The 23,173-nt window shown below is 66.7% G+C and overlaps 6 protein-coding genes across 6 annotated transcripts; 4 read left to right on the forward strand and 2 right to left on the reverse strand.

The window, feature by feature from the left end:
- Positions 1–3,386: 3,386 nt before the first annotated feature.
- EMIHUDRAFT_211495 (hypothetical protein) lies at positions 3,387–4,508 on the forward strand (the record flags this gene model as incomplete). Its single annotated transcript, XM_005767709.1, has 2 exons — positions 3,387–3,743; positions 3,966–4,508. 2 exons carry the CDS (start codon positions 3,387–3,389, stop codon positions 4,506–4,508), a joined length of 900 nt encoding a protein of 299 aa, XP_005767766.1.
- A 4,620-nt stretch (positions 4,509–9,128) lies between these two features.
- Positions 9,129–11,362, forward strand: EMIHUDRAFT_464476 (hypothetical protein). Its single transcript, XM_005767710.1, has 3 exons — positions 9,129–9,638; positions 9,713–9,920; positions 10,162–11,362. The coding sequence occupies exons 1-3, from the start codon at positions 9,193–9,195 to the stop codon at positions 11,206–11,208; spliced, it is 1,701 nt and encodes a 566-aa protein (XP_005767767.1). The 5' UTR covers positions 9,129–9,192; the 3' UTR covers positions 11,209–11,362.
- On the reverse strand, positions 11,337–12,150 carry EMIHUDRAFT_356452 (hypothetical protein; the record flags this gene model as incomplete). Its single annotated transcript, XM_005767711.1, has 4 exons — positions 11,337–11,715; positions 11,761–11,900; positions 11,990–12,047; positions 12,097–12,150. Coding segments are annotated over 4 exons (552 nt in total), but the record flags the coding sequence as incomplete, so codon positions are not given.
- A 193-nt stretch (positions 12,151–12,343) lies between these two features.
- On the forward strand, positions 12,344–13,083 carry EMIHUDRAFT_436790 (hypothetical protein). The gene has a single exon (XM_005767712.1). It carries the CDS (start codon positions 12,367–12,369, stop codon positions 12,718–12,720), a length of 354 nt encoding a protein of 117 aa, XP_005767769.1. The 5' UTR covers positions 12,344–12,366; the 3' UTR covers positions 12,721–13,083.
- A 5,817-nt stretch (positions 13,084–18,900) lies between these two features.
- EMIHUDRAFT_427647 (hypothetical protein) lies at positions 18,901–20,464 on the forward strand (the record flags this gene model as incomplete). The annotated part of the gene is made up of 1 exon (XM_005767713.1): positions 18,901–20,464. One exon carries the CDS (start codon positions 18,901–18,903, stop codon positions 20,281–20,283), a length of 1,383 nt encoding a protein of 460 aa, XP_005767770.1. The 3' UTR covers positions 20,284–20,464.
- A 1,357-nt stretch (positions 20,465–21,821) lies between these two features.
- EMIHUDRAFT_211502 (hypothetical protein) lies at positions 21,822–23,111 on the reverse strand (the record flags this gene model as incomplete). The annotated part of the gene is made up of 2 exons (XM_005767714.1): positions 21,822–22,909; positions 23,045–23,111. 2 exons carry the CDS (start codon positions 23,109–23,111, stop codon positions 21,822–21,824), a joined length of 1,155 nt encoding a protein of 384 aa, XP_005767771.1.
- Positions 23,112–23,173: the final 62 nt, after the last annotated feature.

Genomic DNA, 23,173 nt, shown 5'->3' on the forward strand with positions numbered 1-23,173 from the left:
TATGGTATGAGCAAAGAGAAGACTAGAGACGGCACCGAAAGAGTTTAGAAAAAAGGGCGACGCATGAACGACGGAGAAAGTAAGATTGGGACTCGAGTGGCAATAGAAAAATCAAGAGACGTAGAGGCGGTTCAGAATAAAACAGAAGCCGAGTTGGAAGGGTGCCAGTAGAGTAAGAAGAGGAGGAACCCGAGAGCACAGGTTCAAAAGAGCTCTGCTGCTGGGGGGGTCAGACCCCCCCCCCCCCTAGCAGGGATGGCTTTAGATGTGCAGGGGGGGTACCGAGCAATGTGCGGCCGCTCCTGGGGCTGGGGGCTGGGCCCTGGCTGGTTCAGTTGAAGTTCCGGAGTAAAAATTTACGTAAAAAATCGAACGCGTTCTCTCACGCGTCACGGTGACCCAAAATGTCCACGGGCGGTGTCGCTCGACATCCGGTCGACAGCGTGTCGACAGCGTGCCGACAGCGACACAGACCCTGTGGGACGCGTCGATTATCGACCTCTACTCGAGTACTGCTTACCCAGCCCTAGACCCAGCCTTCGAGAGTGTACCCTGGCTGTGGTCCCACACCCACTGGTGAGTGGTGTCAATCTCAGAGACCGCAGGAGGTCACGAGGGTCGAGGGGGAAACTCCCTCTCCGTCAGGGTTCCGGCTCCTAGCCAGATAGGGGGTCTGTTGACACTGACTCGCGCCAAAACGCCCTACCTACCTACCTATCCCCAGGCCGCGTTGCGAAGCAAAAAAGATGAAAAAGGCGAAAATAGTACGCATATACAATCTGCACAGGTTGTCGGGGACACGATCCCGGCGTGAACACAACTAACTGACGATCCGCTCCTGACAGTGGCATGCACCGCGCTGCGGCGCGTGCCACTGTCTTTGTTTGAAGTTAAGAGTCGAATCAGAGCGCCGTCGGCGTTGTCCCCCGATTTTCTCCCCCGGACCGCCCGTCCGGCACCGCTCCGGGACGCACGCCGGCGAAGCACCATCAAGCTGCTGTATGTACGGCCCCGGCATCGCCTTCCAAGGCTTAGCTAGACTGAGAGATATTGTGCACATGGTTGGTCTCTACAATATATACACTGACACTTCACCTCCCAGAGCTCGTCCCGGTCCGCCACGGCCATCCTCGGCCTCCGGAGGGCCCCCGGCCGCGGCGCGGTGCGGCGGCGTCACAAATCCGAACGCAGAGCACCGGGACGCGGTCGGGCGATCTGAGGACCAGGTAGGCGTATGCATTGCCCATCCAGGGCTATCACCTGGACCTATCAACAGGCGCCTGCGGCGCCGTGCTCAGGAGCTGCTACTCCAACCTGTTCACACTTCCGATACAAGGGGTAAGAACCGCTCGCTGATGATCATACGCGCACAACCCACAGACCCCGGCCCGAAATCACATGTGTGTGTATGGCGCACTCCCTCGAACGTTGGAAGACATGGAGCGCCTCTAAGCTGCCTGGCCGCGCAGTCAACCGCTTCGTTCGCGGCTGGGCCGTGCCGCGGCTCAGCCTGAGCATCGAGGTGCACCGCACCGCCTGCATTGTGACGCACCCGCCCGGCGGAGAGGGCGCCAACGACGCACTCTGCAACCCGGCAACGAGCGGCAGACCACAGAGCCTCGCCTCACACCCCTCCCTGAACCGTCTCGGAATTTCCTGGTAGGCCAACGAGCGGCTGCAGGGGGCTCGCTTCACACCCGACGAGTGCTGGACAGAGCTGTACGGAGGCTCGCGGCCAGCCTCAGGAGCCGGCCCTCAGGTAGGCGTCTCACGCCGACCCGTTTGGCGCCGCAGACCCGACGACAGGCCGGTGGGACGAGAAGTTTCTCACCTACCCCTTCCAGGCAGCGGGTAGCAGCTAGTCGCTCATAGTTGATCTCCCGAGTGAGACGGACCGCGGCCTCGCACCCGCCCCTTCCAGTCGATCGACGGCCTCGTCACTGAGTTTGGCGGCGCCGGCCTGCGCGCGGCGCTGGAGGCGCAGCCTGCGGGCGAGGGCGGCGTCCGCTGCCAAGTCGGCCGAGCGGTGGCGACCGCCTCGCACGGCGAGCTGCGTGAGCTGTACCCGGTCGCGATCGTGCACGCGGTGGCGCCCTTCGCACCACACGCCGCCGCCGCCAGCGAAGGCGGCGGTGGCGAGGGAGGCTTCGGGGAGGGCGCCTGGGAGAGAGGGACCGTCGACGCGTACCGCGCGGTGCTCTCCGTGGCAAGCCCGAGGGCGAGGGGCGTGAGCAGCGGCCCTGCACACTCGACGCGTGTGAGCAGGCGCTCTCTGCTGCCGAGGCCGAGGGCGTGGCCTCGCTCGCTCTCCCGCTGCTGGGCGCCGGCGTGCGCGGCATCGACTTGCCCCTCGACGAGTCGATCAAGGTGGCGGCCCGCGGCGTCGTCGGCTGGCGCTCCTACGAGGCACCCGCCGGCCACCCGCCGATGACTGTGCGCTTCGGCGTGCAGAGCAGCAGCACGGCGCACGCGCTGTCGGCCGCTCTCGAGGCTTGCCTCGGGGAGGCGGCCCAGGGGGCGAGCGCGGAGCAGGGCGGCTTCGAGGTGGTGGCGCCGCCGCAGGGGGAGAGCCCGCAAGCGAGGTGGGCGTGAAAGCACGTGGTTCGTGGGCCCGTGTGGAGGGTTCTTTCTCTCTCCCAGGGTTCAGTGACCGCAGGCCGCCGCCGCCCGCGCCTGGCCTTGGTCGCCACACTTGCTTGTATTTCCTGTGTCCACCGGTGGAGAAAGAAATAAGAGAGCTGCGCGACAGCGGGTGTTTTCTTTTCTTGATTCTTCCTGCTGTGAGAGGGGCTTGCGTATGGTGCACTTGCCACTTGGGGGCTTATATGGCAATAATATGGCCGCGCAAGAATTCTTTTCTTCACTGGCCCCCGGCCCCCCGTGGGAGCGTGGTGTACCTGTGTTAGTTGCCCCCAGTTCGCGCCAGAGAGTGAGTCCCGAGATTTTTAGCAATTGTTTTTTTCCCGTGCCCAGTGTAGAGAGAGATTTTAGAAACCCAACAAGAAATCACGACTCTCTCTTCCAGTGTAAAGAAAGAAGAAAGAAAGCGAAACAGAAACCCCAAACGAGGGATGGAGGAGGACAGGGTCCCCACCTGCACGAGCAGGATTTTTGAAGGACGAGGAGGGACACAGGGGGACGGGAGTGTGGAGCCGTGCCCAGTGTTGTTGGGCGCCGAAAATTCTTTTCTACAGTGTGTGGGCGAGGCAGCCGCCCTCTCATCTTCTCTCACTGCGCGGTGCGACTCCGACGCTCCTGCTCCGTCGCTCCTGATGATAAGTAACAGGGGCTCGCCTCGCCTCTCTGTCGCCAGCCGCCGCCTCTTTTGCTCCTCCTCATCACCGCCGTGGCTCCAGGGCGAGTTCCTGCCGCGGCACCATCGGCGAATGCCACCGCCGCCGCGGCTCGCCACCATCACGCCGCCAACAGCCGAGCTCCTGGACGCGTTGCCGATCTCCGACGGGCCTGTCGAGACGCCTCGCGACGCCCGCGCGCTGCGCGCGTGCCTGGTCGGACCGACCAACGCAGGCAAGTCGACGCTCCTCAATGCGCTCATCGACTCGCGCGTCTCCATCGTGTCTGACAAGATCCACACGACGCGCGAGAACACGCTCGGCTACCTCACCGACACGGCGGCGGCGACGCAGATCGAGTTCGTCGACGCGCCAGGCTCGCTCGGCCCGTCGGTCCCGATCATCCGCCGAGCCATCACCGAGGCGCTCTCGTCGGCCGACCTCGCGCTGGTCGTCGTCGATGCGGCTGAGCTAGCCCGCGACACGGCGCGCAGCCGCCGCACGCTCGCGCAAATCAAGGGCTTCCTGGCGCAGCTCACGAAGGAGCTCAGCGCGCAGGAGATGGAGGCGGCGGGCGATGCGGCGGCGGCTGACGGCGGCGGCAGAGGCGGACGCGGCGGCGGCGGCGGAGGCGGAGGCGGCGTGCGCGGCGTCCTGGGCCCGCGGACGCAGACGGCACTCGTGCTGAACAAGGTCGACCTGGTGCGGCCAAAGACGAAGCTGCTGCGCGTCTCCGAGGCGCTCTCCTCCACGGGCCTCCACTCCTTCGACTGGCCCGGCTTCATGCTCTCCGCGCAGACGGGCGACGGCGTCCGAGACCTGCGCCGCTGGCTGCTGACGATGGCGAGGCCCGGCCCGTGGCGCGTGTCGGCGGGCGTGTCGCACGTCCAGCCGCCGCTCGTCATCGCCTCGGAGGTGATCCGCTCCCACATCTTCCGCTGCTTCCGGAAGGAGCTGCCGTACACGCTGATGCAGCAAAACTTGGGCTGGACCGAGATGCGAAACGGCGGGGTTCGCATCGACCAGCAGCTGCTGCTGCCGCCGAAGAACGGCATCGGAGGGCCGGCCAAGGCGTCGACGCGCGCCATCGTCGAGCGGCGGCTGCCGATGGTTGGCAAGGGGGCCGGCATCGAGCTGAGCGAGGTGCTCGGCCGGCCCGTGTCGCTGGTGCTGAGCATCGGGACGCAGGGGCCGGCAGAAACGATGGGTCTGTGACCCCGGACGAAGAAGATTGAGGGCAGGTGCAGGATAGGATTAGGAGGGATAGGATTTAGGACCCGTACCGCTCGCGGCAAGAAATTCTCCTTCTTTCTCCACCCGAGTGCGAGTCCCGAGCTAGAGTCAGCTCGTAGCACGTCTAGGGGATGGTCACCCGGCTCCCGGCCTGGCTGAGGTCATGGTGATCAGGTGTGTGGAACAGAGCCTTTAGCTGGCCTTTAGCGAGGCGCCGCGGCCGTGAGTGGCTCTCCCAGGCGCTCAGTCCACGGGGGAGGCACGCCAGGCCCCGGGGTGCCGGCCGTCACTCGCCTAAGCGCCTAACGAGCGGCTGCGCGTCGGCGTATGCGTTGCAGGCTATTCCCACGTGCGATGGCACCCACAGCCACACGAAGACCACCGCCTCTAGCTGCGATCTATAGTGAGCAATCGCGGAATCGCGCCTCTAGGAACTAGGAGACCGCGCCTCTCTCCCAGTCCCTCAGACCTTTTGGCATCCCTTTGCGGTGCGCATTCTCAATCTGCTGCAGCGCGGGTTTGCAGTCGCATAGTACTAAGCACCGTCGCTCGCGCGTCTGTGCGTCGCTCGCGCGCTCGCCATTTTGCGTAGAGCCGTAGGTATGCGAGTATCGCGTACATCTCCGCATCTATCACCTCCCACGTGTTCGGCAGCTTTCCTCCCCACATGCCCGCCCCAAAGGCTTTCCGTATCTCCTGTTCGTCACAGGGCCCGATTCCGTTGGGACCCTTTACCTGTGCGTCCCCTGGGACACGCGCCTCCCAAATCGCGTCGGTCCTTCGAACACGCCGTACGCCACCCTAGGGTTCGGCACGTACTTTCTATCCTCTGCCAGTTTGTCTTCATGGTCCTTTCCTCTGTCCGTCGCCGCAAAGTGTGTGAAGTGGTGTGAGACGTGCAGCGCGAGGCATGGGTCTGCGCTACTTTCACTTTCAGGGCTCGCCCCTTCCCGGATCGGAGCGGCTCGCTGTCTTTTCCCATCTTGATTTGCGCTCCTTTGCCGTCTCTCAGCTCTCCCCCCGTCTCAAATTCGTCGTATCGGAGCAAGAAGCGCGTTAGGGGGTCCTCCTGTAGCTCCCCTACTCTGATCGCGCTCGCCCCGTGTCCGTATCCCACAAACAGCTCGCCCCTCGCACCTAGCCGCCCCCATTCTCGCAAGACGTGTGAGCATGAGGGGGGTGGTGGTACCCCCCTACAGGTGCCCCTGGCCAGGCCTCTGACCGAGAGGGGGGTACACCTCGCGGGAGCCAAGACTGCTCGACCGACAGGGGGGTGCCTGCCCAAGACCCAGGTAAAACCCGGGTATACCCGAGAAAGTCCAGGTTTACCCGAAAAATACCTGGACGCGCGTCCACATACATGCCGCAGCACGCCATACTCCCAGGGCCCCTGTGCCAACTGCGGCGCGCACCGCCTGCTCAAGTACGCGCACCGCACCATGTGTGCTCGCTACAAGTGCCAAAACGCAAAAGGCAGCATCGGCGCCAGGCACGGCTTGCAGGCGGCGGTGCGGACGACGCGGTCGTGCCAACATTCTGCTACAAGATCGAGGCGGTGCTCCGCATGCGCTTGTGCGACCCCGATCAACTGATCGGAAAGAAGCGGCGCAACAAGCTGACTGCTGCCGACACACTATTTGCTACCTCACGCGCGGTGAGTTTGGAGAGGATGAACACGACTCTCGGGTTTCACCGACACACGCTGGGTGGAGCTCGAAGAGCTGTACGAGAACTGCGGAACGGACGAACGTTTGAGTGGTGGTAGGAAACACGTGTGTCCGTGTGTGTATGAACAATGAGTATGAACATGCAAAGTACTCTATCACGTATCGTTGTCTCTCACTCACGTGTGACACACACTGCGAGCCGTCCTAGCTACACGCAAATAACAGCACCAACCAGCGTGTGGTTACTTCGGCTCCGCCTCCCATGGGCGCGGCAGCTCCTCACAGCCGTCAGTGCCCTCGCAGCAGCCAGCCACACCGCCGGGTGACTTCTGGCAGCTACAGCTGGAGACGCGCCTCGTCATGATACGCACTGTTTCGTCTGGCAGTTGCACACGCTTGCGCAGGCCGCAATCAAAGTGGAGGAGGAAGCGTCCCTTGCGGGGGGCACAGCGGCTATTGTATGCAACAATGGTAGCGCTATAGTAGTCTTCGTCCTCCTCGTCGCCGTCTTCAGGGCACCACAACACCGTGCAGCGCCGGCCAACTAGTGACGCGTCATATTTGAGGGACCCGTTCTCCACGGCAGCTGCTTGAGCATCCCCTCCCGCGCCCGTGGCCTGATGCGGTGCCTCCCACTGTGCCGCTTTCTTCTTCTGAGAGTAGTGCTTCTTGAACAGTGAGCGTATGCTCCCAGGCTGAAGCAGCGTCTCCTTTGCAAGCGATGCAACTAGCGCATCCGGAGGCACCTCGGCCGCCTTTTGCGCCGCCGCCGCCCTCTCCTTGGCCGCTCGCGCTTCGTCCGCCTTCGTCGCTGCCGAGGCCGCTGCTGCTTCAGCCTGGGCTGAGTCCGCGTCTAGCTCCGCCACAGCCTCCTCCCCAGCCTCCTCCGCAGCAGCCGCCGCCTCCGCCGCCTTCCTCTCTGCCTCCACCGCCGCCGCAGCCTGCTTGGCGTAGGCGGAAGAGACGACGCGTGACACGAGCGAGGCACATAGGCCTGACGGTCCAAGATGGCGGCTCTCGCCCCCAACCGTGCACCAGCGTGCCTCTCTAGTCCCGCCTGCCACCCAGATACCGAGAGCTGGGCGCACTCTTCGACTTGGGCTATTATCTGCCCTCGGGAGGGCGGCGGCGGAGTAGGGGCGGTGGCGAGCTCCCGGTTGCCAATACTCGCCTGACGGTCCAAGATGGCGGCTCTCGCCCCCAACTGTGCACCATCGTGCCTCTCTAGTCCCGCCTGCCACCCAGATACCGAGAGCTGGGCGCACTCTTCGACTTGGGCTATTATCTGCCCTCGGGAGGGCGGCGGCGGCGGAGTAGGGGCGGCGGCGAGCTCCCGGTTGCAAATACTCGCCTGACGGTCCAAGATGGCGGCTCTCGCCCCCAACCGTGCACCAGCGTGCCTCTCTAGTCCCGCCTGCCACCCAGATACCGAGAGCAGGGCGCACTCTTCGACTTGGGCTATTATCTGCCCTCGGAGGGCGGCGGCGGCGGAGTAGGGGCGGCGGCGAGCTCCCGGTTGCCAATACTCGCCTGACGGTCCAAGATGGCGGCTCTCGCCCCCAACTGTGCACCAGCGTGCCTCTCTAGTCCCGCCTGCCACCCAGATACCGAGAGCTGGGCGCACTCTTCGACTTGGGCTATTATCTGCCCTCGGGAGGGCGGCGGCGGCGGAGTAGGGGCGGCGGCGAGCTCCCGGTTGCCAATACTCGCCTGACGGTCCAAGATGGCGGCTCTCGCCCCCAACCGTGCACCAGCGTGCCTCTCTAGTCCCGCCTGCCACCCAGATACCGAGAGCAGGGCGCACTCTTCGACTTGGGCTATTATCTGCCCCCTCGGGAGGGCGGCGGCGGCGGAGTAGGGGCGGCGGCGAGCTCCCGGTTGCCAATACTCGCCTGACGGTCCAAGATGGCGGCTCTCGCCCCCAACTGTGCACCAGCGTGCCTCTCTAGTCACGCCTGCCACCCAGATACCGAGAGCAGGGCGCACTCTTCGACTTGGGCTATTATCTGCCCTCGGGAGGGCGGCGGCGGCGGAGTAGGGCTAGGGGCGGCGGCGAGCTCCCGGTTGCCAATACTCGCCTGACGGTCCAAGATGGCGGCTCTCGCCCCCAACCGTGCACCAGCGTGCCTCTCTAGTCCCGCCTGCCACCCAGATACCGAGAGCTGGGCGCACTCTTCGACTTGGGCTATTATCTGCCACCGGGAGCAGGGCGGCCGCGGCGGTGGCACAGGCGACAAGTCTTCAAGCACAAGGGCCGACGACCGATATTTTGCTTGCAAAAAACGCAAAATCTTCTTCGCGGGGCTCCGCCCCGCACCCCGCCGGGGCTCCGCCCCGGACCCTAGCTGACCGAGGGGGGGGTAAGCTACCGGAGGGGGGGTCAGCTGCCGCTGGCTCGGGACCGCTGAGCGACAGGGGGGTGTAGGTACCCCCCCCCACCTCCACCTGGTCAGACCGTCGACCTAGAGGGGGGTCCCCAGGTGCGTGGGGGGGGGTGTTTGAAGATGACGCGCATATCACGGCGACTTCACGTCGGAACGAGTCGGATCGACGACTCCCCGCCTGCACCAGCGTGTGCGCCTTGCAATTCTATACAGAATCGACACGTGGTACGTCTTCTCAATCGCTCGTGGAGAGGAGCTACGGCCATTCCTAAGTAGTGTTCAACGACGTTGAACAATGTTCAACGTCGTTGAACACGGTCCAGTAACCGTTAGGCCCTCCAAATTCGGGTCGGAGCGTAGCGGAGTGGGCCCCGAGTTTGAAAAAGGGCGACGGACGCTTGCGTCCTAGCCTCCAACAACGCCTCCCCGGCGCAGAGGGGCCCCCGGAGGGATGCTCAACCGCTCCACGCCACGCCGCTCGCGGCGGTCCTATTCCCAGCTCCTGAGGGCCCGCGCGTTATTATTTTGCTGGCAGCTGGCTTGCCGTGTGCCACCTTCTCTGGCTCACTGCGGGCAGCCGGCCTCTTGCCTCTCCGTCCCCCGCTACCCTCATCGATGTGCCAAAAGCCGCTCGGCTCCAAGAAAAAATCAAAGTCCACAAAGGCCAAGCCCGTCCTCGCGCCCGGCGCTCTCGGCGCGTGCCCAGCCCTCGACCCGTTTCCGTACCCGCACGTGCGCGCCCCTCCCGGCCTCTTTGACCGGCGTGCGCTGCTGGCGGTGCGCGAGGAGCTGGCGTCACTGCAGCGCACCTTCAAGGAGACCGACCTCTTCAAGGTGTACCAGACTGGCGACCTGGCCAACCTCGACCCGGCAGACCCGCGCCACGCCGCCGCACTCCCGCGGACGATGGCGCTGCGTTCGGCGCTCTACTCGTCCGAATTCCGCGCGTGGGTGCGGCAGCTCACGGGCTGCACCGAGCTGACCGACCAGACGGACTGCTCGTGCAACGTCTACGGCGGCGGCGGCCACTTGCTCTGCCACGACGACGTCATCGGCTCGCGGTTCGTCGTGCTGCGCTCCTCCACCTCTCGCGGCGAGACCCCGACCCTCGACCGCGACCTGCTCCCAACCCTAGGTGCGTCTCGTACATCCTCTACCTCTCGCGGCCGGACGAGGCGTGGGAGGCGGCGCACGGGGGCGCGCTGGAGCTGTACGAGATGCAGGAGGCGGCGGAGGGGCTGCCGCAGCCATGCGCCGCCCCCTCCGCCTCGCTCGCCCCCGAGTTTGGCTCGATGGTGCTCTTCGCCGTCCAGCCGGGCCGCTCCTTCCACTCGGTGGGCGAGGTGCTCTCCGCCGACGAGCCGCGCCTCTCCGTCTCCGGCTGGCCCCACGCCCTAGATGCGGAGCCATAGAGGCTGCGCAGCCGGATTGCGGAGCCCGCTTCCTCCTCCTGCCTTGGTGTTGTGCCGTGTGTGCTCCAGCACGACCCCGCCCGGGCTCAGCCGCGCGTCTTCGTACTCCAGGTTCCATGCCGCTGCGCCGCCGCCGGGCGCCGACGAGACCGCCTCCCTCTCGCAGCTGCAGGCCGTAGCAAAGGCGAGCCGCGAGCCTCTGGTCCGGCTGCCTGCGCCGCGCAAGCCTCTGCGCGGCGCCTCGGCGGCCGAGGCGGGCGCGGCCGGCCTGTGGGAGATGGTCAACCCGTCCTACCTGGCGGCGGACAACCTGCGGGCGATCCGCGCGCAGCTCCTCGCGCAGGGCGTCGTCCAGCTCGCCTCCTTCCTCCGGCCAGACGTGGCTGCGCCGCTGCTCGAGGCGGCCGCCGCCGCCGACCGGGCCGACCGGCTCGGCGCGGGAGGGCCGCCGGACTACACGGCGGGGCTGCGCGGCCCGGGCGGCGGCTGGTCGGCCGTGGGCCCGCCCCACCTGCAGCGCTACCTCCGCTTCAGCGCCGAGGAAGGGGCTGCCCCGGGGGAGGAAGGGGCTGCGGCCGCGGCGGCGGACGGCGACACCGCCCGCGCCGCCGGCGAGCGGCTGAGCGAGGTGTCGTCGCTGCTGGGCTCTCCGCCCTTCCTGTGGCTGCTGCGCTGCATCGCGGGCGGCACGCCCCGCGCTTGGCGCGCCGAGGTGCGCCGCTTCCGGCCCGGGCTCGACTACACCCTCGCGCATGCCGGCCAGCTGCTCGGCCGGCGGAGGCTCGCCGCGCAGCCGGTGCTCGACGCGACCTTCGTGGCGGTGCCGCCCGCGCGCGCGGGGAAGGCTGCGCGCGCCGCGCGGCTCTGGGACTCTGGAGACGTGGGCGGCTTCGAGTGCGCCGTGCCGAAGGACCGGAGCAAGGCCGCCGCCGAGGTGTACCGCGCCGACGACGCGTCGGAGGGCGTCACTTCGGTGCACGCCGTCTCAAACTCGCTCGTGCTCTCGCTCCGCGCGCCGCAGACGATGCGCTTCGTCAAGTACGTCTCGGCGGCCGCCCCGGGCTCGCGGTGGGACGTCGCGGCCGAGTACAGGCTCGAGCAGACGAGCGCCGCGCAGTCGCCGCAGCCGAAGAAGCCGAAGGCCCGCGGGGGCGCGGGCAGCGCGGCGCCGGCGGGCAGCGGCGGCAAGCGGAGACGGCGCGAGGGAGGCGCGTCGTAGACGTTCGTGAGCGATGTGCGCGTGTGTTGGGGTGTGGTGACGCACTGTGGTGCTGCGGCACACCGCACAGCAGTGTGCTGGTGGGGCCGGTGCGCCGTCCCGGGGTGGTTGTTTTATCGCATCCCGTGGTGTGACAAAGAAGGAGCCAAATAATCAAAACACGCAGCAAATCACGGGACAAGCCATACAAGCTCTGTCCCAGCTCTCTCAGCTTCCCTCCCCCTCCTTCTCCTTGATCCTCCCCAGCGAGACCAGGCTCGGAATCTCAACGGCGAGCCACGGGGCCATGCCAAGCGCCATCGCGTGCGCGATCCCGAACCTCGGCGTGTTTTTGGACCAAAGCGGCGCAAAGTGGACGTCAAGGCAGATCTTCCCCCCGCGATACATCTTCTCTGTCTTGCCGTCGAGCTCGGGCAGCGCGAGCTCGGGCGGCGTGGAGGGGTAAGCCACCGGCAGGTCGAACTCGAGGTCGAACTCGTACTTTTTATGCTCGTGGAAGGTCCACACCTGCGGGCCCGGCCGGCGGCGGCAGGGTGGGGAGCCTGCGTGCACCCTCGCCCCTCCGGGTGCGGCTCTGTGGAGTGCGCCTTGCCAGTCCATCGGGTGCCAGTCTTGTTGGACTCGATGGTGAACCACTCGTTTCCAGCCTCCTTGTTCACCTTTTGGTACGCGATCAGCGCCATGTACTCTTCCTGCGGAGCGCAGGCGCAGCCAGGCTGAGAGGCGTGCAGCGGGCCCGCGTGCCGCTGGGCGAGGGAGCTCCTTCATTCGCTTGATCCACTCGTCGCCGTCGCGCGGGCCGGCTTGCACCTGCACCGCGGGAAATTTCGGAGGGTGACCTGGCCAGCGCCGGCCACAGTTGGCAGAGCGCCGAGCTTCGGGCGGCACACGCGCCGACATCAGCGGCAGCTTCTGCACGGTCTCCTTTGTCGTGTTGTCAACCCTGCCCGAGCGAGCAGGGATGAGCAGGTGAGCACTATGATTTTGTGGGCACGGCGCGATGCGTGAGTGGAGGAGTGGGAAGCGAGGGAGTTGGAACGAGCGTGTGGCACATGGCCGCGCTGAACGCTGGGCGGAAAGAAACAACAAAAGCAACCACTTCCGGAAAGTGACGCAACCCAATCAGGGACGTGCACCGCCGCCTCCTCCACCTGCGTTATGACCTCGACCATCGTCCACGACGGCAGCATCGAGCGGGAGGTCGACCCCGAGGAGGCGCAGTACATGCGTGCCGTCCAAGAGTCGTTGGCGAGCGCCAAGCCGTCGGCTGCGCCAGTCGCCGCCGCCGCAGCCTCGGTTGGCGCAGCGGCACCGCCGCCCCCGGCGGAGCTTGTTGCCGCTGCCGCGCCGAAACGGACCGCCGCCACCGAGGACGCGGCCGATCCAACGGCGGATCAGATCAGCCGCGATGCGGCGCTCGCGATTGCTCTCTCCGCGGAGCACTCTGATGCTCCCGCGGAGCTTCTCCGTGCAAAGGTCGTGCACGATGGCAGCATAGAAAAGGACCTGTGAGGTGCTCGATCGGCACGGTGTTCAGCAAGCTCGTGGGAGGTGACCAGCGGCTCTTGCATCGTGTGCCTACCGCTGTTTGGTTTGCGAGCCCAATCACGCTTGGCGCACCGAAGGCGCTGGCAGTTTGCGACCAACACACCGGCGCAGGTACGAAACCCACTGCAGTTGTGTTGGCCCGAGAGCTACTCGGCGGTCTGTGAGTACACATGACATGTGTGTGGAGTAACCCGCTGGCTCCGTGGTCCATCGGCGCTGTTCCTCGCTGTGTGCTTGTTGTGGCGCGCGGCGCGTGAGCGCGGTGAGAGGCGTGTGCACGGCGTAACACACGGTCGTGTACTTCTTCTTTACGTAACGTACATAAAAACGAGGAACCGCGCAGTCGTGACCAACGCATCAATGACGGGCGATAAAATCGGCCGCGGAGCGCGCGCTGCCGCGGGTGGGCCGCCCGTGTCGTCAGAGAGACGAGCGAGAGCCACATGAGAGAGACAGAGAGCACCTCTGCGGGCTCGCTGGCCCGCGTGCCCCCAACCCCGCGTTGGCGCGCTCGGCACTTAGACGTGCCGGGGCGTGTAAGAAGCGAGAGAGCGAGCGAGCCGTCCAACGGCTCCACTCCAGATCCTCTCGGGCGCCAACTCCAACCGCAGCCACATGCGGAGCACGTGTGCCAGGCGTCCACGTCGAGTGCGTCACTTGGCTCGCTTTCCGCGCTTCTTCCTGCTGCCGCCTGCCCGCGGAGGGCTGCCGGCCTGCGTCGCAGGGCTGCGGCACTGCTCGGACTCCTGCTCCTCCTTCGCGTGCGCCAGCGCCTCGTCAAAGCTGGAGCAGTCGAGCCACCCCCAGTCCTCCTCGTCGGCGAGAGGGCACACTGCCGGCTCCATGAGCGTCCTCGGCGACGCTTGCTCGGCGACCGCGCAGCAGACGCGACGATGCTCCGCCGGAAGCCGCGGCTCGCACGCCTCGCAGACAGCGACAATCCCGCACTTGGAGCAGAGGCGGGAGCACTTGCGGTTGCAGACGATGCAGCGGAAACCGGTGGATCGAACAAAGATGGACGCCGTCTGCCGATCGGCGCAGGTGATGACCAGGCGTGTAGCCTTCTGAGCGCTCTTCTGGCAGTTCTCAACAAGCTTCGTGATCGCCACAGCCTCGGAGAGGCCGGCTGGTGGCAGCGCCGTTGCGAAGCTCAGAAGCGTGTCGGTATCATTCGGAGGGATTCGCAGCAGCGCATCGACGGTCGCTGCGTCAAGCTGCTGAAGAGTCGCTTCAAGCAAGCCCACGGAGCGCACCTTCACCATGGAAACCAGTGTGGTCGTTGGACGTTCGCGTCACGGGCGGCAATTTACGCGTTCACGGCCTCACCATTTCCAGTGTTGTAGCTCTTCCCTCGCCAGTCACAGGCGGCCAGTCGAGTCTATTTTAGCGCAGCCATCACCCACCCCCGCCGCTGTGTCTGTATGTAAAGTATGTATCGGCTGTGTCTTCGGCGAGGGTGGTGCTGGTTGGTGGCGTCCCTACTGTCTGTCTGAATACGTTTTCCACGTATTCCAAATGACCTCCCAGAGGCCTGTATTCTGCCGTATTCCACCCGTATTCCACGTATTCCATGGAATACGCCGTATTCCAAGCTCCAAAAATGGACGTATTCCGGCTAAAAATTTTCTTCGCTCCGCGAATTCACACAGTAGGGCTGGCGTCCCCGTCGGGTCAGGGCTGAAGGCGGGGGAGACCAACCCGATCTCTCCGGCGTCCCGGGAGCGTGATTGACACCCCCCCTGCGCCAACAGCCCCGTGGAGGTAAACCGCTCGTCTAGCCAATCAGCCTTAAGCGAGCGTTCTGGCCGAGTGGCCGTTGGAATGGCCGAGGTTGGCGCTTGGCGGACTTGCGTCCTCGCATCGGAGCCTAGTGTTGTGAGAGAGAGGCAGCGAGAAATTGTGAGACACCTTTGCGCGCGCCGTGAAATTATTCTTCACGCTGCCTGTGCTGTGTCCTCCTGGTTGGTCTGACACTGGAGACTGGCTGGTCTGTCTGCGAACGAACCAGAACGTGGGGCTCTCGTCCCTACGGACTCGGCCGCGGGTAACACGCGCCCGCGCGGGCCAGCCGCGCGGTTTCCGCTACTGTCAATGAGGCCCGAGCTTCATGATTGGTACCGTGGGATGGCGCCGGCGAGCAACGTGAGTTTGCCGCGACTTTTTTTGCGCGCCAGAAGGAGGTGCTACCCGGTACAGGGTGGCGACTGCTTGGCCGCGAGGCGGGTGGCTCGAGCGTCTCGCCGGAGTCGCTGGGTGTGCACATATATGCTGCCCTCCGGCGCCAGTTTGCTGCCATACCCGCTCGCCATCACCTTCGCGCTGCTGCTTGCAGCTTCGGCGACCGCCGCCGCTGTTGCTCTCTCCCGTGTCGACTGGCGGCCTGCTGCGCTCATCGTCGGCGCTCCCGGCAAGACAGAGGTGGACGTGTTGCTGCTTCGAGCCATCGTTGCGTTGCCGCTGGCGCTGTCTTTTGCCTTCGGCTTTGTCTGCTGGGCCACAGTCGGTCCTCCGCTGGGAAAGGACCTCCTGCTGTCGCTCAGCCTGCAGCTTCCCGCCGCGATGGTGGCGGGCGCGACGCTGATGCGAGGCCGCACCCTGTCGTACCACTTTTCCAGCAGAGCTCAGGCCGTACTCGCGAGCTGCGCGGCTGTGGCAGCGGTTGCACAACTTTTGATTGCATACACGCCGACCGGCACGGCTGGGCAGCACCACTCTGCCTTTGCAGCGAGCAGCGCGGCGCTGCTCTCGCTCAACCTCGCCCCGCTGCTGGTGATGGCCCGGCTGACCGCAGCGCAACCCTGGCAGCCCGGCCGGGAGGGCGCCGCTGACACTGACGCCGACGATGACGGCACGCCGCCGTTTCAGCCGCCGCCGCCGCTGCTGGTGAGCGCAGCTTGCGCCGTCCTCTACGCCGCCTCCCTCGCGTGGTACGCAACAGCAGGTCCCTTCGTCGCGCCGCTCGAGCCGACAGCGACGTCCCTTGCCGCGGCGGCGGTCTTGTGCCTCGACGGCCTCGCGCTGCTTCACCAGCGGAGCGGCGCTCTGTCGTCTCGCGTCTCTCTGCTCGCGCTGTGTGCGACGACGCGAGTCGTGCTGATCGCTTGCGGCGAGAGCCACGTCGCCACCGGCGAGGCCCTGCTCTACGCTCTCCATGGTGGCTTGCTCGGCCGCCGCGCAATCGCATTGCGCAACCCTCCTCCTCCCTCGCCGCTGCGCGCTTACCTCGCTTCGCTCGTTGCGGCACGGGAGGGCGGCGGAGGGGAGGCGACGTCGGTCGCCGAAAGCGGCAAGGGCGACGACGGCGGCGGCGGCACCAGTTGGGCTGAGCTGTGGCGCAGCGTCTCCTCGGCGGAAGCCTCGCTGTGCCGGCTGACGGCTGCACACGCCGTCGCTGTGCTCGCGCTTGCCGGGACTGCTTTCCGGCCGCTGACCCTCGGCGGCTGCGCGCTGCCGCAGGTTGCCCTCGGCGCCCTCGCTCCGTTTTGCCTCGTTCTCGACCTGTGGGCGGCTCACCTCTTGCGCTCGTGGCGGCGGCGCGGCGCGAGGCCTGACGAGCAGGCATTCCTCCGCGCGGCCGCGGTTTGGAGCGTGGTGTGCCTCGGCTGCGGCGCGGCGTGTGCGGCGCTGCTGCGCTGTGCGCTGCTGCTGCCGCTGGTCGGGCTCTTGCCCGGGATTGCCTTTGGCTGCTCGGCGCTCCGCAGTGCGTGGGAGAGCAATGGCTGGGTCGCCATCGACGTTGCCGGGCTCAAGTCTCTGACTGCTAATGCGAGAGGCTACGCAATACTCGGTGAGGACAACGCCGGCTCTGATTCCGGATCTGGGTCTGCAGCTGGCCGCGGCGGCGGCCTACAGCGCTCGTTTGCGCGCGCTGTGAAGATAGCCCACGAGGAGTCGCCGCGAGACGTGGCTTTGCTGGGTGGCGCAGCTGTCGTGACCGCCCAGGTCATGCTCGCTGGCGTCGCCTTCGGCTGCAGCTTGGCTTCGGCTGCAGCCGGCGCAGCACTCACGCTCCTCCTCATCGAGTCCGTCCTCACCGCCGCAGCGCTCACCGCGGCGCACCACCGCCCGGACGCGCCAGAGCCACTCCTCGCCTTCTGCGGCGCCTTTGCCGCCACCCACCTCGCCGGCGTCGCTCTCCTCGCCGCGCTGTGGCCCCCGCCACTGCAGAGGCTAGCGAGCAGTGAAGCATGCGCCTTCGAGACGGTGGGCATGATCTGGGCGCTGCTCTCGCCCCTCGCGCTCTGTGCGGCCCTGTTGTGGGAATTCGCTGACGACGTAGATCGCACGAGTGGGGCGACACCACGCCACCTGCGGGTGGCGGCGGTGGTGACCGCCGCCACCGCTTCAGCGCTGATCGTTGTAATCGCCACGATGTCCCTCGCCGTCGCTGCCCTCTCGTCGGCGGCGGTGGCATTGGCGTTCGCTGCCACATACGCTCGGCACGAGGCGGCAGTCAACGGCGGCTTTCTCGGGCGCAACGCACGCAGTGCAGTAGAAAGAAGCCTTGCAGGTGCTGTGGCGGTCGGCACTCTCGTCGGCGTTTCCTCTGCTGGCGCCGTTGCCGTAGCGGGATGGACGCTGTCGTTGCTGGCTTCGGCCTCCGTCCTCGCGGCCGCTGCTCGCGCCTCACTGCGTCGGCGCAAGGGCCAACGCTTGCGCCACTGGAGCACGTCCGACGTGTGGTGGCTCCCGCTCCCCTCGACGGTGGTGATGGCTGACGGAGAGGTGCGGCCGTCTAGCGAGCCGGTGGCGCTGCTGCTCGCCGCGGCGGCGGCCACCCTCCTCTGGTCGACCTACGCCACGCTTGTCATCCCTCCACGCGCCGTCGGCGTCGTCACAGCATGGGCCGTGGCGCTCGCCTTGATCGACCAGGCTGCGGCAGCTGCCGCGTCGACGCCTCTCGCGCTAGGCCGTGCATGTCGGCGGCCAGGGAGTGGCGGGGCTGCTGCGGTCCGGTGCTTGCTCACTCACGACGCCGTCTCCGCAGCGCGCAAGGCCGCCTTTGCTGCGAGCGTGGAGGGGCAGGGTGGAGCTCACGAGTCGAACGGCGGCACGGCGCGCGGGTCGAACGGCGGCGCAGCGCCATCGCCGGACCAGACGCCTGAAGGTGCCGAAGCGTGGCTCGTCACGCGCGAGGGCGAGGCTCGCCGCGCGCTGAGGCTTGCCGAGGCGGGAGCTGCTGCTGGCGGGAGAGGGGGGCGCGAGGCGGCGTGGTCAGCCATGCTAGCGGCGGAGGCGGTGCTCGCGACGGTGCGGAGAGAGCGCATGGAGTACGAGGCGCGGCTCGCTGCCGCGCTGCTGCAGGCGGCGGCGGCGGCGGCAGAAGGCGAGGCGCGCGAGCTCCTTCTCTTCGCCTCGTCGGAGCTCTCCTCGCGTGGCGCTGCTGTCAGCGGCGGCGGGACGCTCGAAGAGGAGGTTGCGTCTCTGAACGTGGAGGAGCGCGGCCTGCTCGAAGAGGCGGCGGCGGATTTCCTCGCAGCGCGGCGGCGTCAGCGGCAGCTGGACGAGGAGCGAGCCGAGGAGGAGGCGCGCAGGGCGGCGGCGCGCACAGCAGCTCTTCGCGTGGCCGAGGCGAGGCGGCGGAAACTCGATGCCGTCACTGCCGACGGCGCCGGTCGCTTGCGACTGCTCCGCCTCAAGCTGCGCGACGCGGGCGCAGAAGCAAGCTTGCAGGCGGACGAGGTGGAGGCCGCTTCCGAGGCACTTCCGAGAGGTTGGTCTCCGCCCGCCAGGCCGACGTCGCCACCGCCGCTCGACGCTGAGGCGGTTGCGGCGCAGAGCGAGGCGGAGGAGCAGAAGCAGGTTGCAGCGTTCCAGGCCAGATGTGGCCTGTCGGAGGGAGACAATGGCAACGATGTTGTCGCGGCGGCGCGCACGTGGTATGACGAGGAGGAGGCGCGGCTGGCGCAGGCTTGCGAGGCCATGGTTGACTACGCCGAGAAGCTCGCCAGCATCGCGCGAGGTTCGGCAGACGCTCTGAGCCTCAGAGTGAGTGCGTTCGACGACGAGGATGCAGCTGCCGCCGAGGCGAGGCGTCGCGCGGCGGCAGGCGAGAGGCGCCGCGCCGCCGACGCAGCGCGGCGTGATCGGGAGAGGGAGGAGGAGGCGGCAGCCACGCGCGGCGGTGACGGCGGCGCGGACCCGATGGAGAGTCTGGTCAAGCCGATCCTCGCGCGGCACGGCGCCGGCTGCGAGTGGGAAGACGTCGCCTTCCCCGCCGCCGACGCCTCGCTCCCCGCCTCGGCCCACGGTGCGAAGTGGCAGCGCGCCCGCCAGTTGTGCCTCGCGCCTGTCGTGTTTGGCCGCTCGAGCAAGGCTGCCGACGCGGACGCCATCGATCCGTCAGATATCTCGCAGGGTGCGCTCGGCACGTGCTATTTCCTGTCCGCCCTCTCGGTCGCTGCGACGAGGCCGCAGCTGATTCGCTCCTGCTTCGTGACGACGGAGCCCAACGAGGCGGGCTGCTACTGCGTGCGCCTCTTCCGCGACGGTCGGCCGCGCCACATCCTGGTGGACGACCAGCTCCCCGCGCACGGCCACGGGCGGCCGCTCTTCGCCGCCTCCAAGCAGCGCGACGAGCTGTGGGTCTCGCTCCTCGAGAAGGCCTATGCCAAGCTCTTCTCCTCGTACGCGGCCATCGAAGGGGGGCACGTCGACGAGGCGCTCGTCGACCTCACCGGCGGCGTGGGTGGCGAGAACTTGTCCCTCGCCGAGGAAGGCCGCGACCCGGACAGGCTGTGGTCTCGCCTGACCGGGTTTGTGCACGCGGGCTACCTGCTCGGGGCGGGCTCCCCCGCAGGCACCGACACGGACGTGTCTGCGGAAGGAATCGTGCAGGGCCACGCGTACTCGTGCCTGAGGGTGGCCGAGGAGGAGGGGCACCGGCTGCTGCAGCTGCGCAACCCGTGGGGGAGGACCGAGTGGCGCGGGGACTGGTCCGACGCGTCGCACCTCTGGACGCCTCGGCTCAAGGCGAGGCTCGGCTGGAGCGACGCGGACGACGGCACCTTCTGGATCGGCCTCAAGGACTTTTGCGCGTCGTTCGCCCAGCTGTACGTGTGCAAGATCCCAAACCCGTCCTGGGCACACGCCGAGATGCAGGGGGAGTGGCGCGGCGAGAGCGCGGGCGGCTGCTCCAACTACGACACGGTCGGCGCCAACCCGCAGTGGTCCATCACCATCGGCGAGCGGCCCGTGGCGTGCCTCGTCTGCCTGGCGCAGGCCGATGCGCGCGGCACCGACCTCGACGGCGACGGCGTCGAGGACGAGCCCTTCCCCATCGGCCTCTCGGTCGTGTACAAGCGCGGCGAGCGCGTGCGCAAGCTGTACGCGTCGGACTGGTGCGCGCGGACGGCGCCCTTCCGCAACACGCGGGAGGTCTCCCTCGACGTGACGCTCGAGCCGCGCTCCGGCGGCGCAACCACGACTTACACGCTGCTGCCCTCCACCTTTGAGCCCGGACAGGAGCGCAACTTCCGCATCCGCGTCTTCTCGGACAGGCCCGTCGAGGTGGCGCCGCTCAGGTGACCGCGCGGCTTGTCACTCGCCACACTCGGACCAACCATACCTTATACACCTGTACGTGTGTTGCTACCGCCCGCGTCTCACCCCGTGGGCTATGTAAATTGTAATGACTCACCCTCTCGTCTGTGGGGTCTTGTTCTCTCGCGAGTGACAGTGTCTATCTCTCCTCTGGGTACCGAAAGAAGAGCCGATTTTGTGATATATCTCCGGGTTGTCGGTTTTCCCCCCGCGCGAGAGAGAGGGACCAAGACGCAAGAGACCGGGACAGACCGCCCAGAGTGCAGAGAGAGAGAGGACCATACACTGCTGTATTCACACAAAAAAAAAACTGTTCAAGTCTTAAAGGCAAAACACAACGCTCTGCGGTTGGTGCACCCCCCACACTGACACATTCCCCTCATCCCCTACCCTTGGCTGAGCACATCTACCTGCGAGCTAGCCTCTCCGCATTTTCTCTTCCAGTCATCCGCCCGCGCCGCGCGCCATCTCTGGGCGTCTAGTGCAGCCACTGACAGAGCTATTCCGAAGGAGTGGTCGACGCCTCGCCTAGAGTTCGGGTGGACTTGCGCACTGCTTAGCCCTGAGGGGGGAGTGTGTGTGAGGTGGTGTAATGTCGTCCCGTTTCAGGCGGCAGGTCAGGGGATTAGCCGGGAGGATTCGGCAGCTCAGCCGGGGGCTGAGCGTCTGCAGGCAGCCTTCCGCTCGCGCCGAAATTCACAGCCCTCCCGGGCCGACGGGGTGCTCCTTGGATCGGGCCCCGCTCCCCGCTTTTCCTGTACCTGGACTGTCCGGGTCAGGAGGGTGAGAGTATTGGGTGGGCGAGGGCAGTACATCTGGCGGGTGGGGATTGAGGGACAGCAAGAGGGCTGATTGTCGAGGCTGATTGGGGGGTCAATGGGCGCGGGCGGCGCTTCGTGGTCCTGGGCGAGCAGGGGCAGTGGTTAGGAGTCTTGGGCCTGGAGATATGAGGATTGTCGAGATGTCATGCGAGAGCGGTAGGTGGGCGAAGGTAGCGCGGCTGGAGAGTGGTGTCCGAGGGACAATGATGAGTTGTCAGTTGGGGCGCGAGACGCGCGGGACAGTGTCGAAGGCGGCCAGTGAGGTAGGGTTGGCTTTGAGCAGTGCAGCGAGTGTGTAGTCAAGCGTGGGAGCGGGGCGCGCGAGCACCGGATTTTTTTGCTGTGCGAGTCGAGTTCGTGGCCGGTGCGCGGGAGATGAGTTGTCAGTTGGGGCGCGAGACGCGCGGGACAGTGTTGGAGGCGGCCAGTGAGGTAGGGTTGGCTTTGAGCAGTGCAGCGAGTGTGTGGTCAAGCGTGGGAGCAGCGCGCGAGCACCGGGTTTTTTTGCTGTGCGAGTCGAGTTTGTGGCCGGTGCGCGGGAACCTGGCTGAAAACCCGCGCATCCGGCCGGTTGTGCGACCGAGGTCGCCGATTGTACGACCGAGGTCGCAGAGCCTTGGCGACGCGACGCGCACGTCGCCAAGGAGTTGGTAAAATGTCCGAGGTTTTTTTTACTGCTGTATTCACACAGGTAAGCACAATTCAGTCATCCCCGTCGTCTCTCTCCATGTACCATATAGTGGTCGCGTACCGGGGCTTTGCGGCGGGCAGCACCTCGTGCGGCGACCGAAAGTCCGAAAAGAAGAGAAGCAGGCGGTCGCCCAAAGGTGCGACGTCGAGCAGTGCATCACCTGCCGCTGCCGCCGCCGCCCCTCCCGCCTGCTCGTCCTCGTCGCCCTCGTCGCCCTGAGGCCTGAAGAGGCGCAGGCAGCCGCCGTCGGCCTCGCTCCACGAATCGTTGGCGTAATAGACGGCCGTGAGCCAGCGACCGTTGCAGTGCGGTCCGTGCCCGTTCGAGCAGTGGTTGTCGGTGTGCCGCGCGAAGGCTGCGCCGACGCCGTACCGCGACGCCATCGGCCGCATTCGCGACATGGCCGACCCCTTTCTGGCCAGGCCTGGCGCCGCGGCCCGCAGCGCCCGAACGAGCGCGTCAGCCGCGTCGACCAGCGTGGCCAGCGGCGCCCACCGCGCAGCGTCCTCGGCGGCGTCGATCCACGCGATGTGGTCGGAGCGGGTGCGGTCGGACCTCTGTCCGTTGAGCCCGTCGCCCGGCAGCGCCACCTTTGCGGGCTCCAGCACGCCGCCGCCCCAGGCGCGCTCGAGCGCGACTCGCAGCGCCACGCCGCCAGCCCGCCCGAGGAAGCCGTCGACCACTACGTGGTTGCGACAGCGGAGCGTCTCCGCGATGGCCGCGAGCGCGCCGTCGCTCGACCACCAGGCCCGCCCATCCCGAGCGTGCGACGCAACCTCGGGCTGGACGCTCGAGGTGTCGGCCGACAGCAGCGGCGGCGGCGGAGCGCCCGCAGGCACGAGCCCGTTGGAGAGCTGGTGGTACAACACCTCAGCCCACCCAGGCCACTCGGGCAGGTCGAGCTCCCAGGCGAGCGCGAACGCCTCGCGCATCTTGGTCACGCCCTCGGCCACAGCGTTCGCGTCGCACAGAGCTTCGCCCTCGATGTAGAGGAGGACAGCGGGAAGCCGGTTAGGCTTGGCGGTCGGAGCCCACGGAGTGGTGAACTCGGCCATGGTCACTGGGGCCGAGGCGTCCTCTTCGCTTGCCGTGCACGACCCTATCGTCACAGTGGGCTAGGGATCCCTACCCGGGTACGCTTGCCGTGACGATCGAGGGGTCCCGTACCAATCTGTTGAGTATATGAGCGACCCAGCCCGAGGGTTGCTCTCGACTCTGGCCTTTTCTGGGTCACGTAGCCACACCTCGCCTCCTCGGTGCGAGTGGCTGCCAGTTCGACTCTGGGGAGGATCGAACCACATTAACACTATCCAGTGCTCAAGTGCTCAACAACACCACACTGCACGCCCCACACCACCCCTCT

This window comes from Emiliania huxleyi (assembly GCF_000372725.1).
Source record: "Emiliania huxleyi CCMP1516 unplaced genomic scaffold EMIHUscaffold_48, whole genome shotgun sequence".
Lineage (NCBI taxonomy): Eukaryota > Haptophyta > Isochrysidales > Noelaerhabdaceae > Emiliania > Emiliania huxleyi.

Bases quoted from the DNA above. Each gene is read 5' to 3' on its own strand.
- EMIHUDRAFT_464476 (XM_005767710.1), top strand. From the start codon at position 9,193: ATGTGCCAAAAGCCGCTCGGCTCCAAGAAAAAATCAAAGTCCACAAAG. The intron at 9,639-9,712 runs GTTCGTCGTGCT...TCCCAACCCTAG, and splicing joins GACGACGTCATCGGCTCGCG to GTGCGTCTCGTACATCCTCT. The intron at 9,921-10,161 runs GTGCTCTCCGCC...TCGCAGCTGCAG, and splicing joins CCTTCCACTCGGTGGGCGAG to GCCGTAGCAAAGGCGAGCCG.
- EMIHUDRAFT_436790 (XM_005767712.1), top strand. From the start codon at position 12,367: ATGACCTCGACCATCGTCCACGACGGCAGCATCGAGCGGGAGGTCGAC.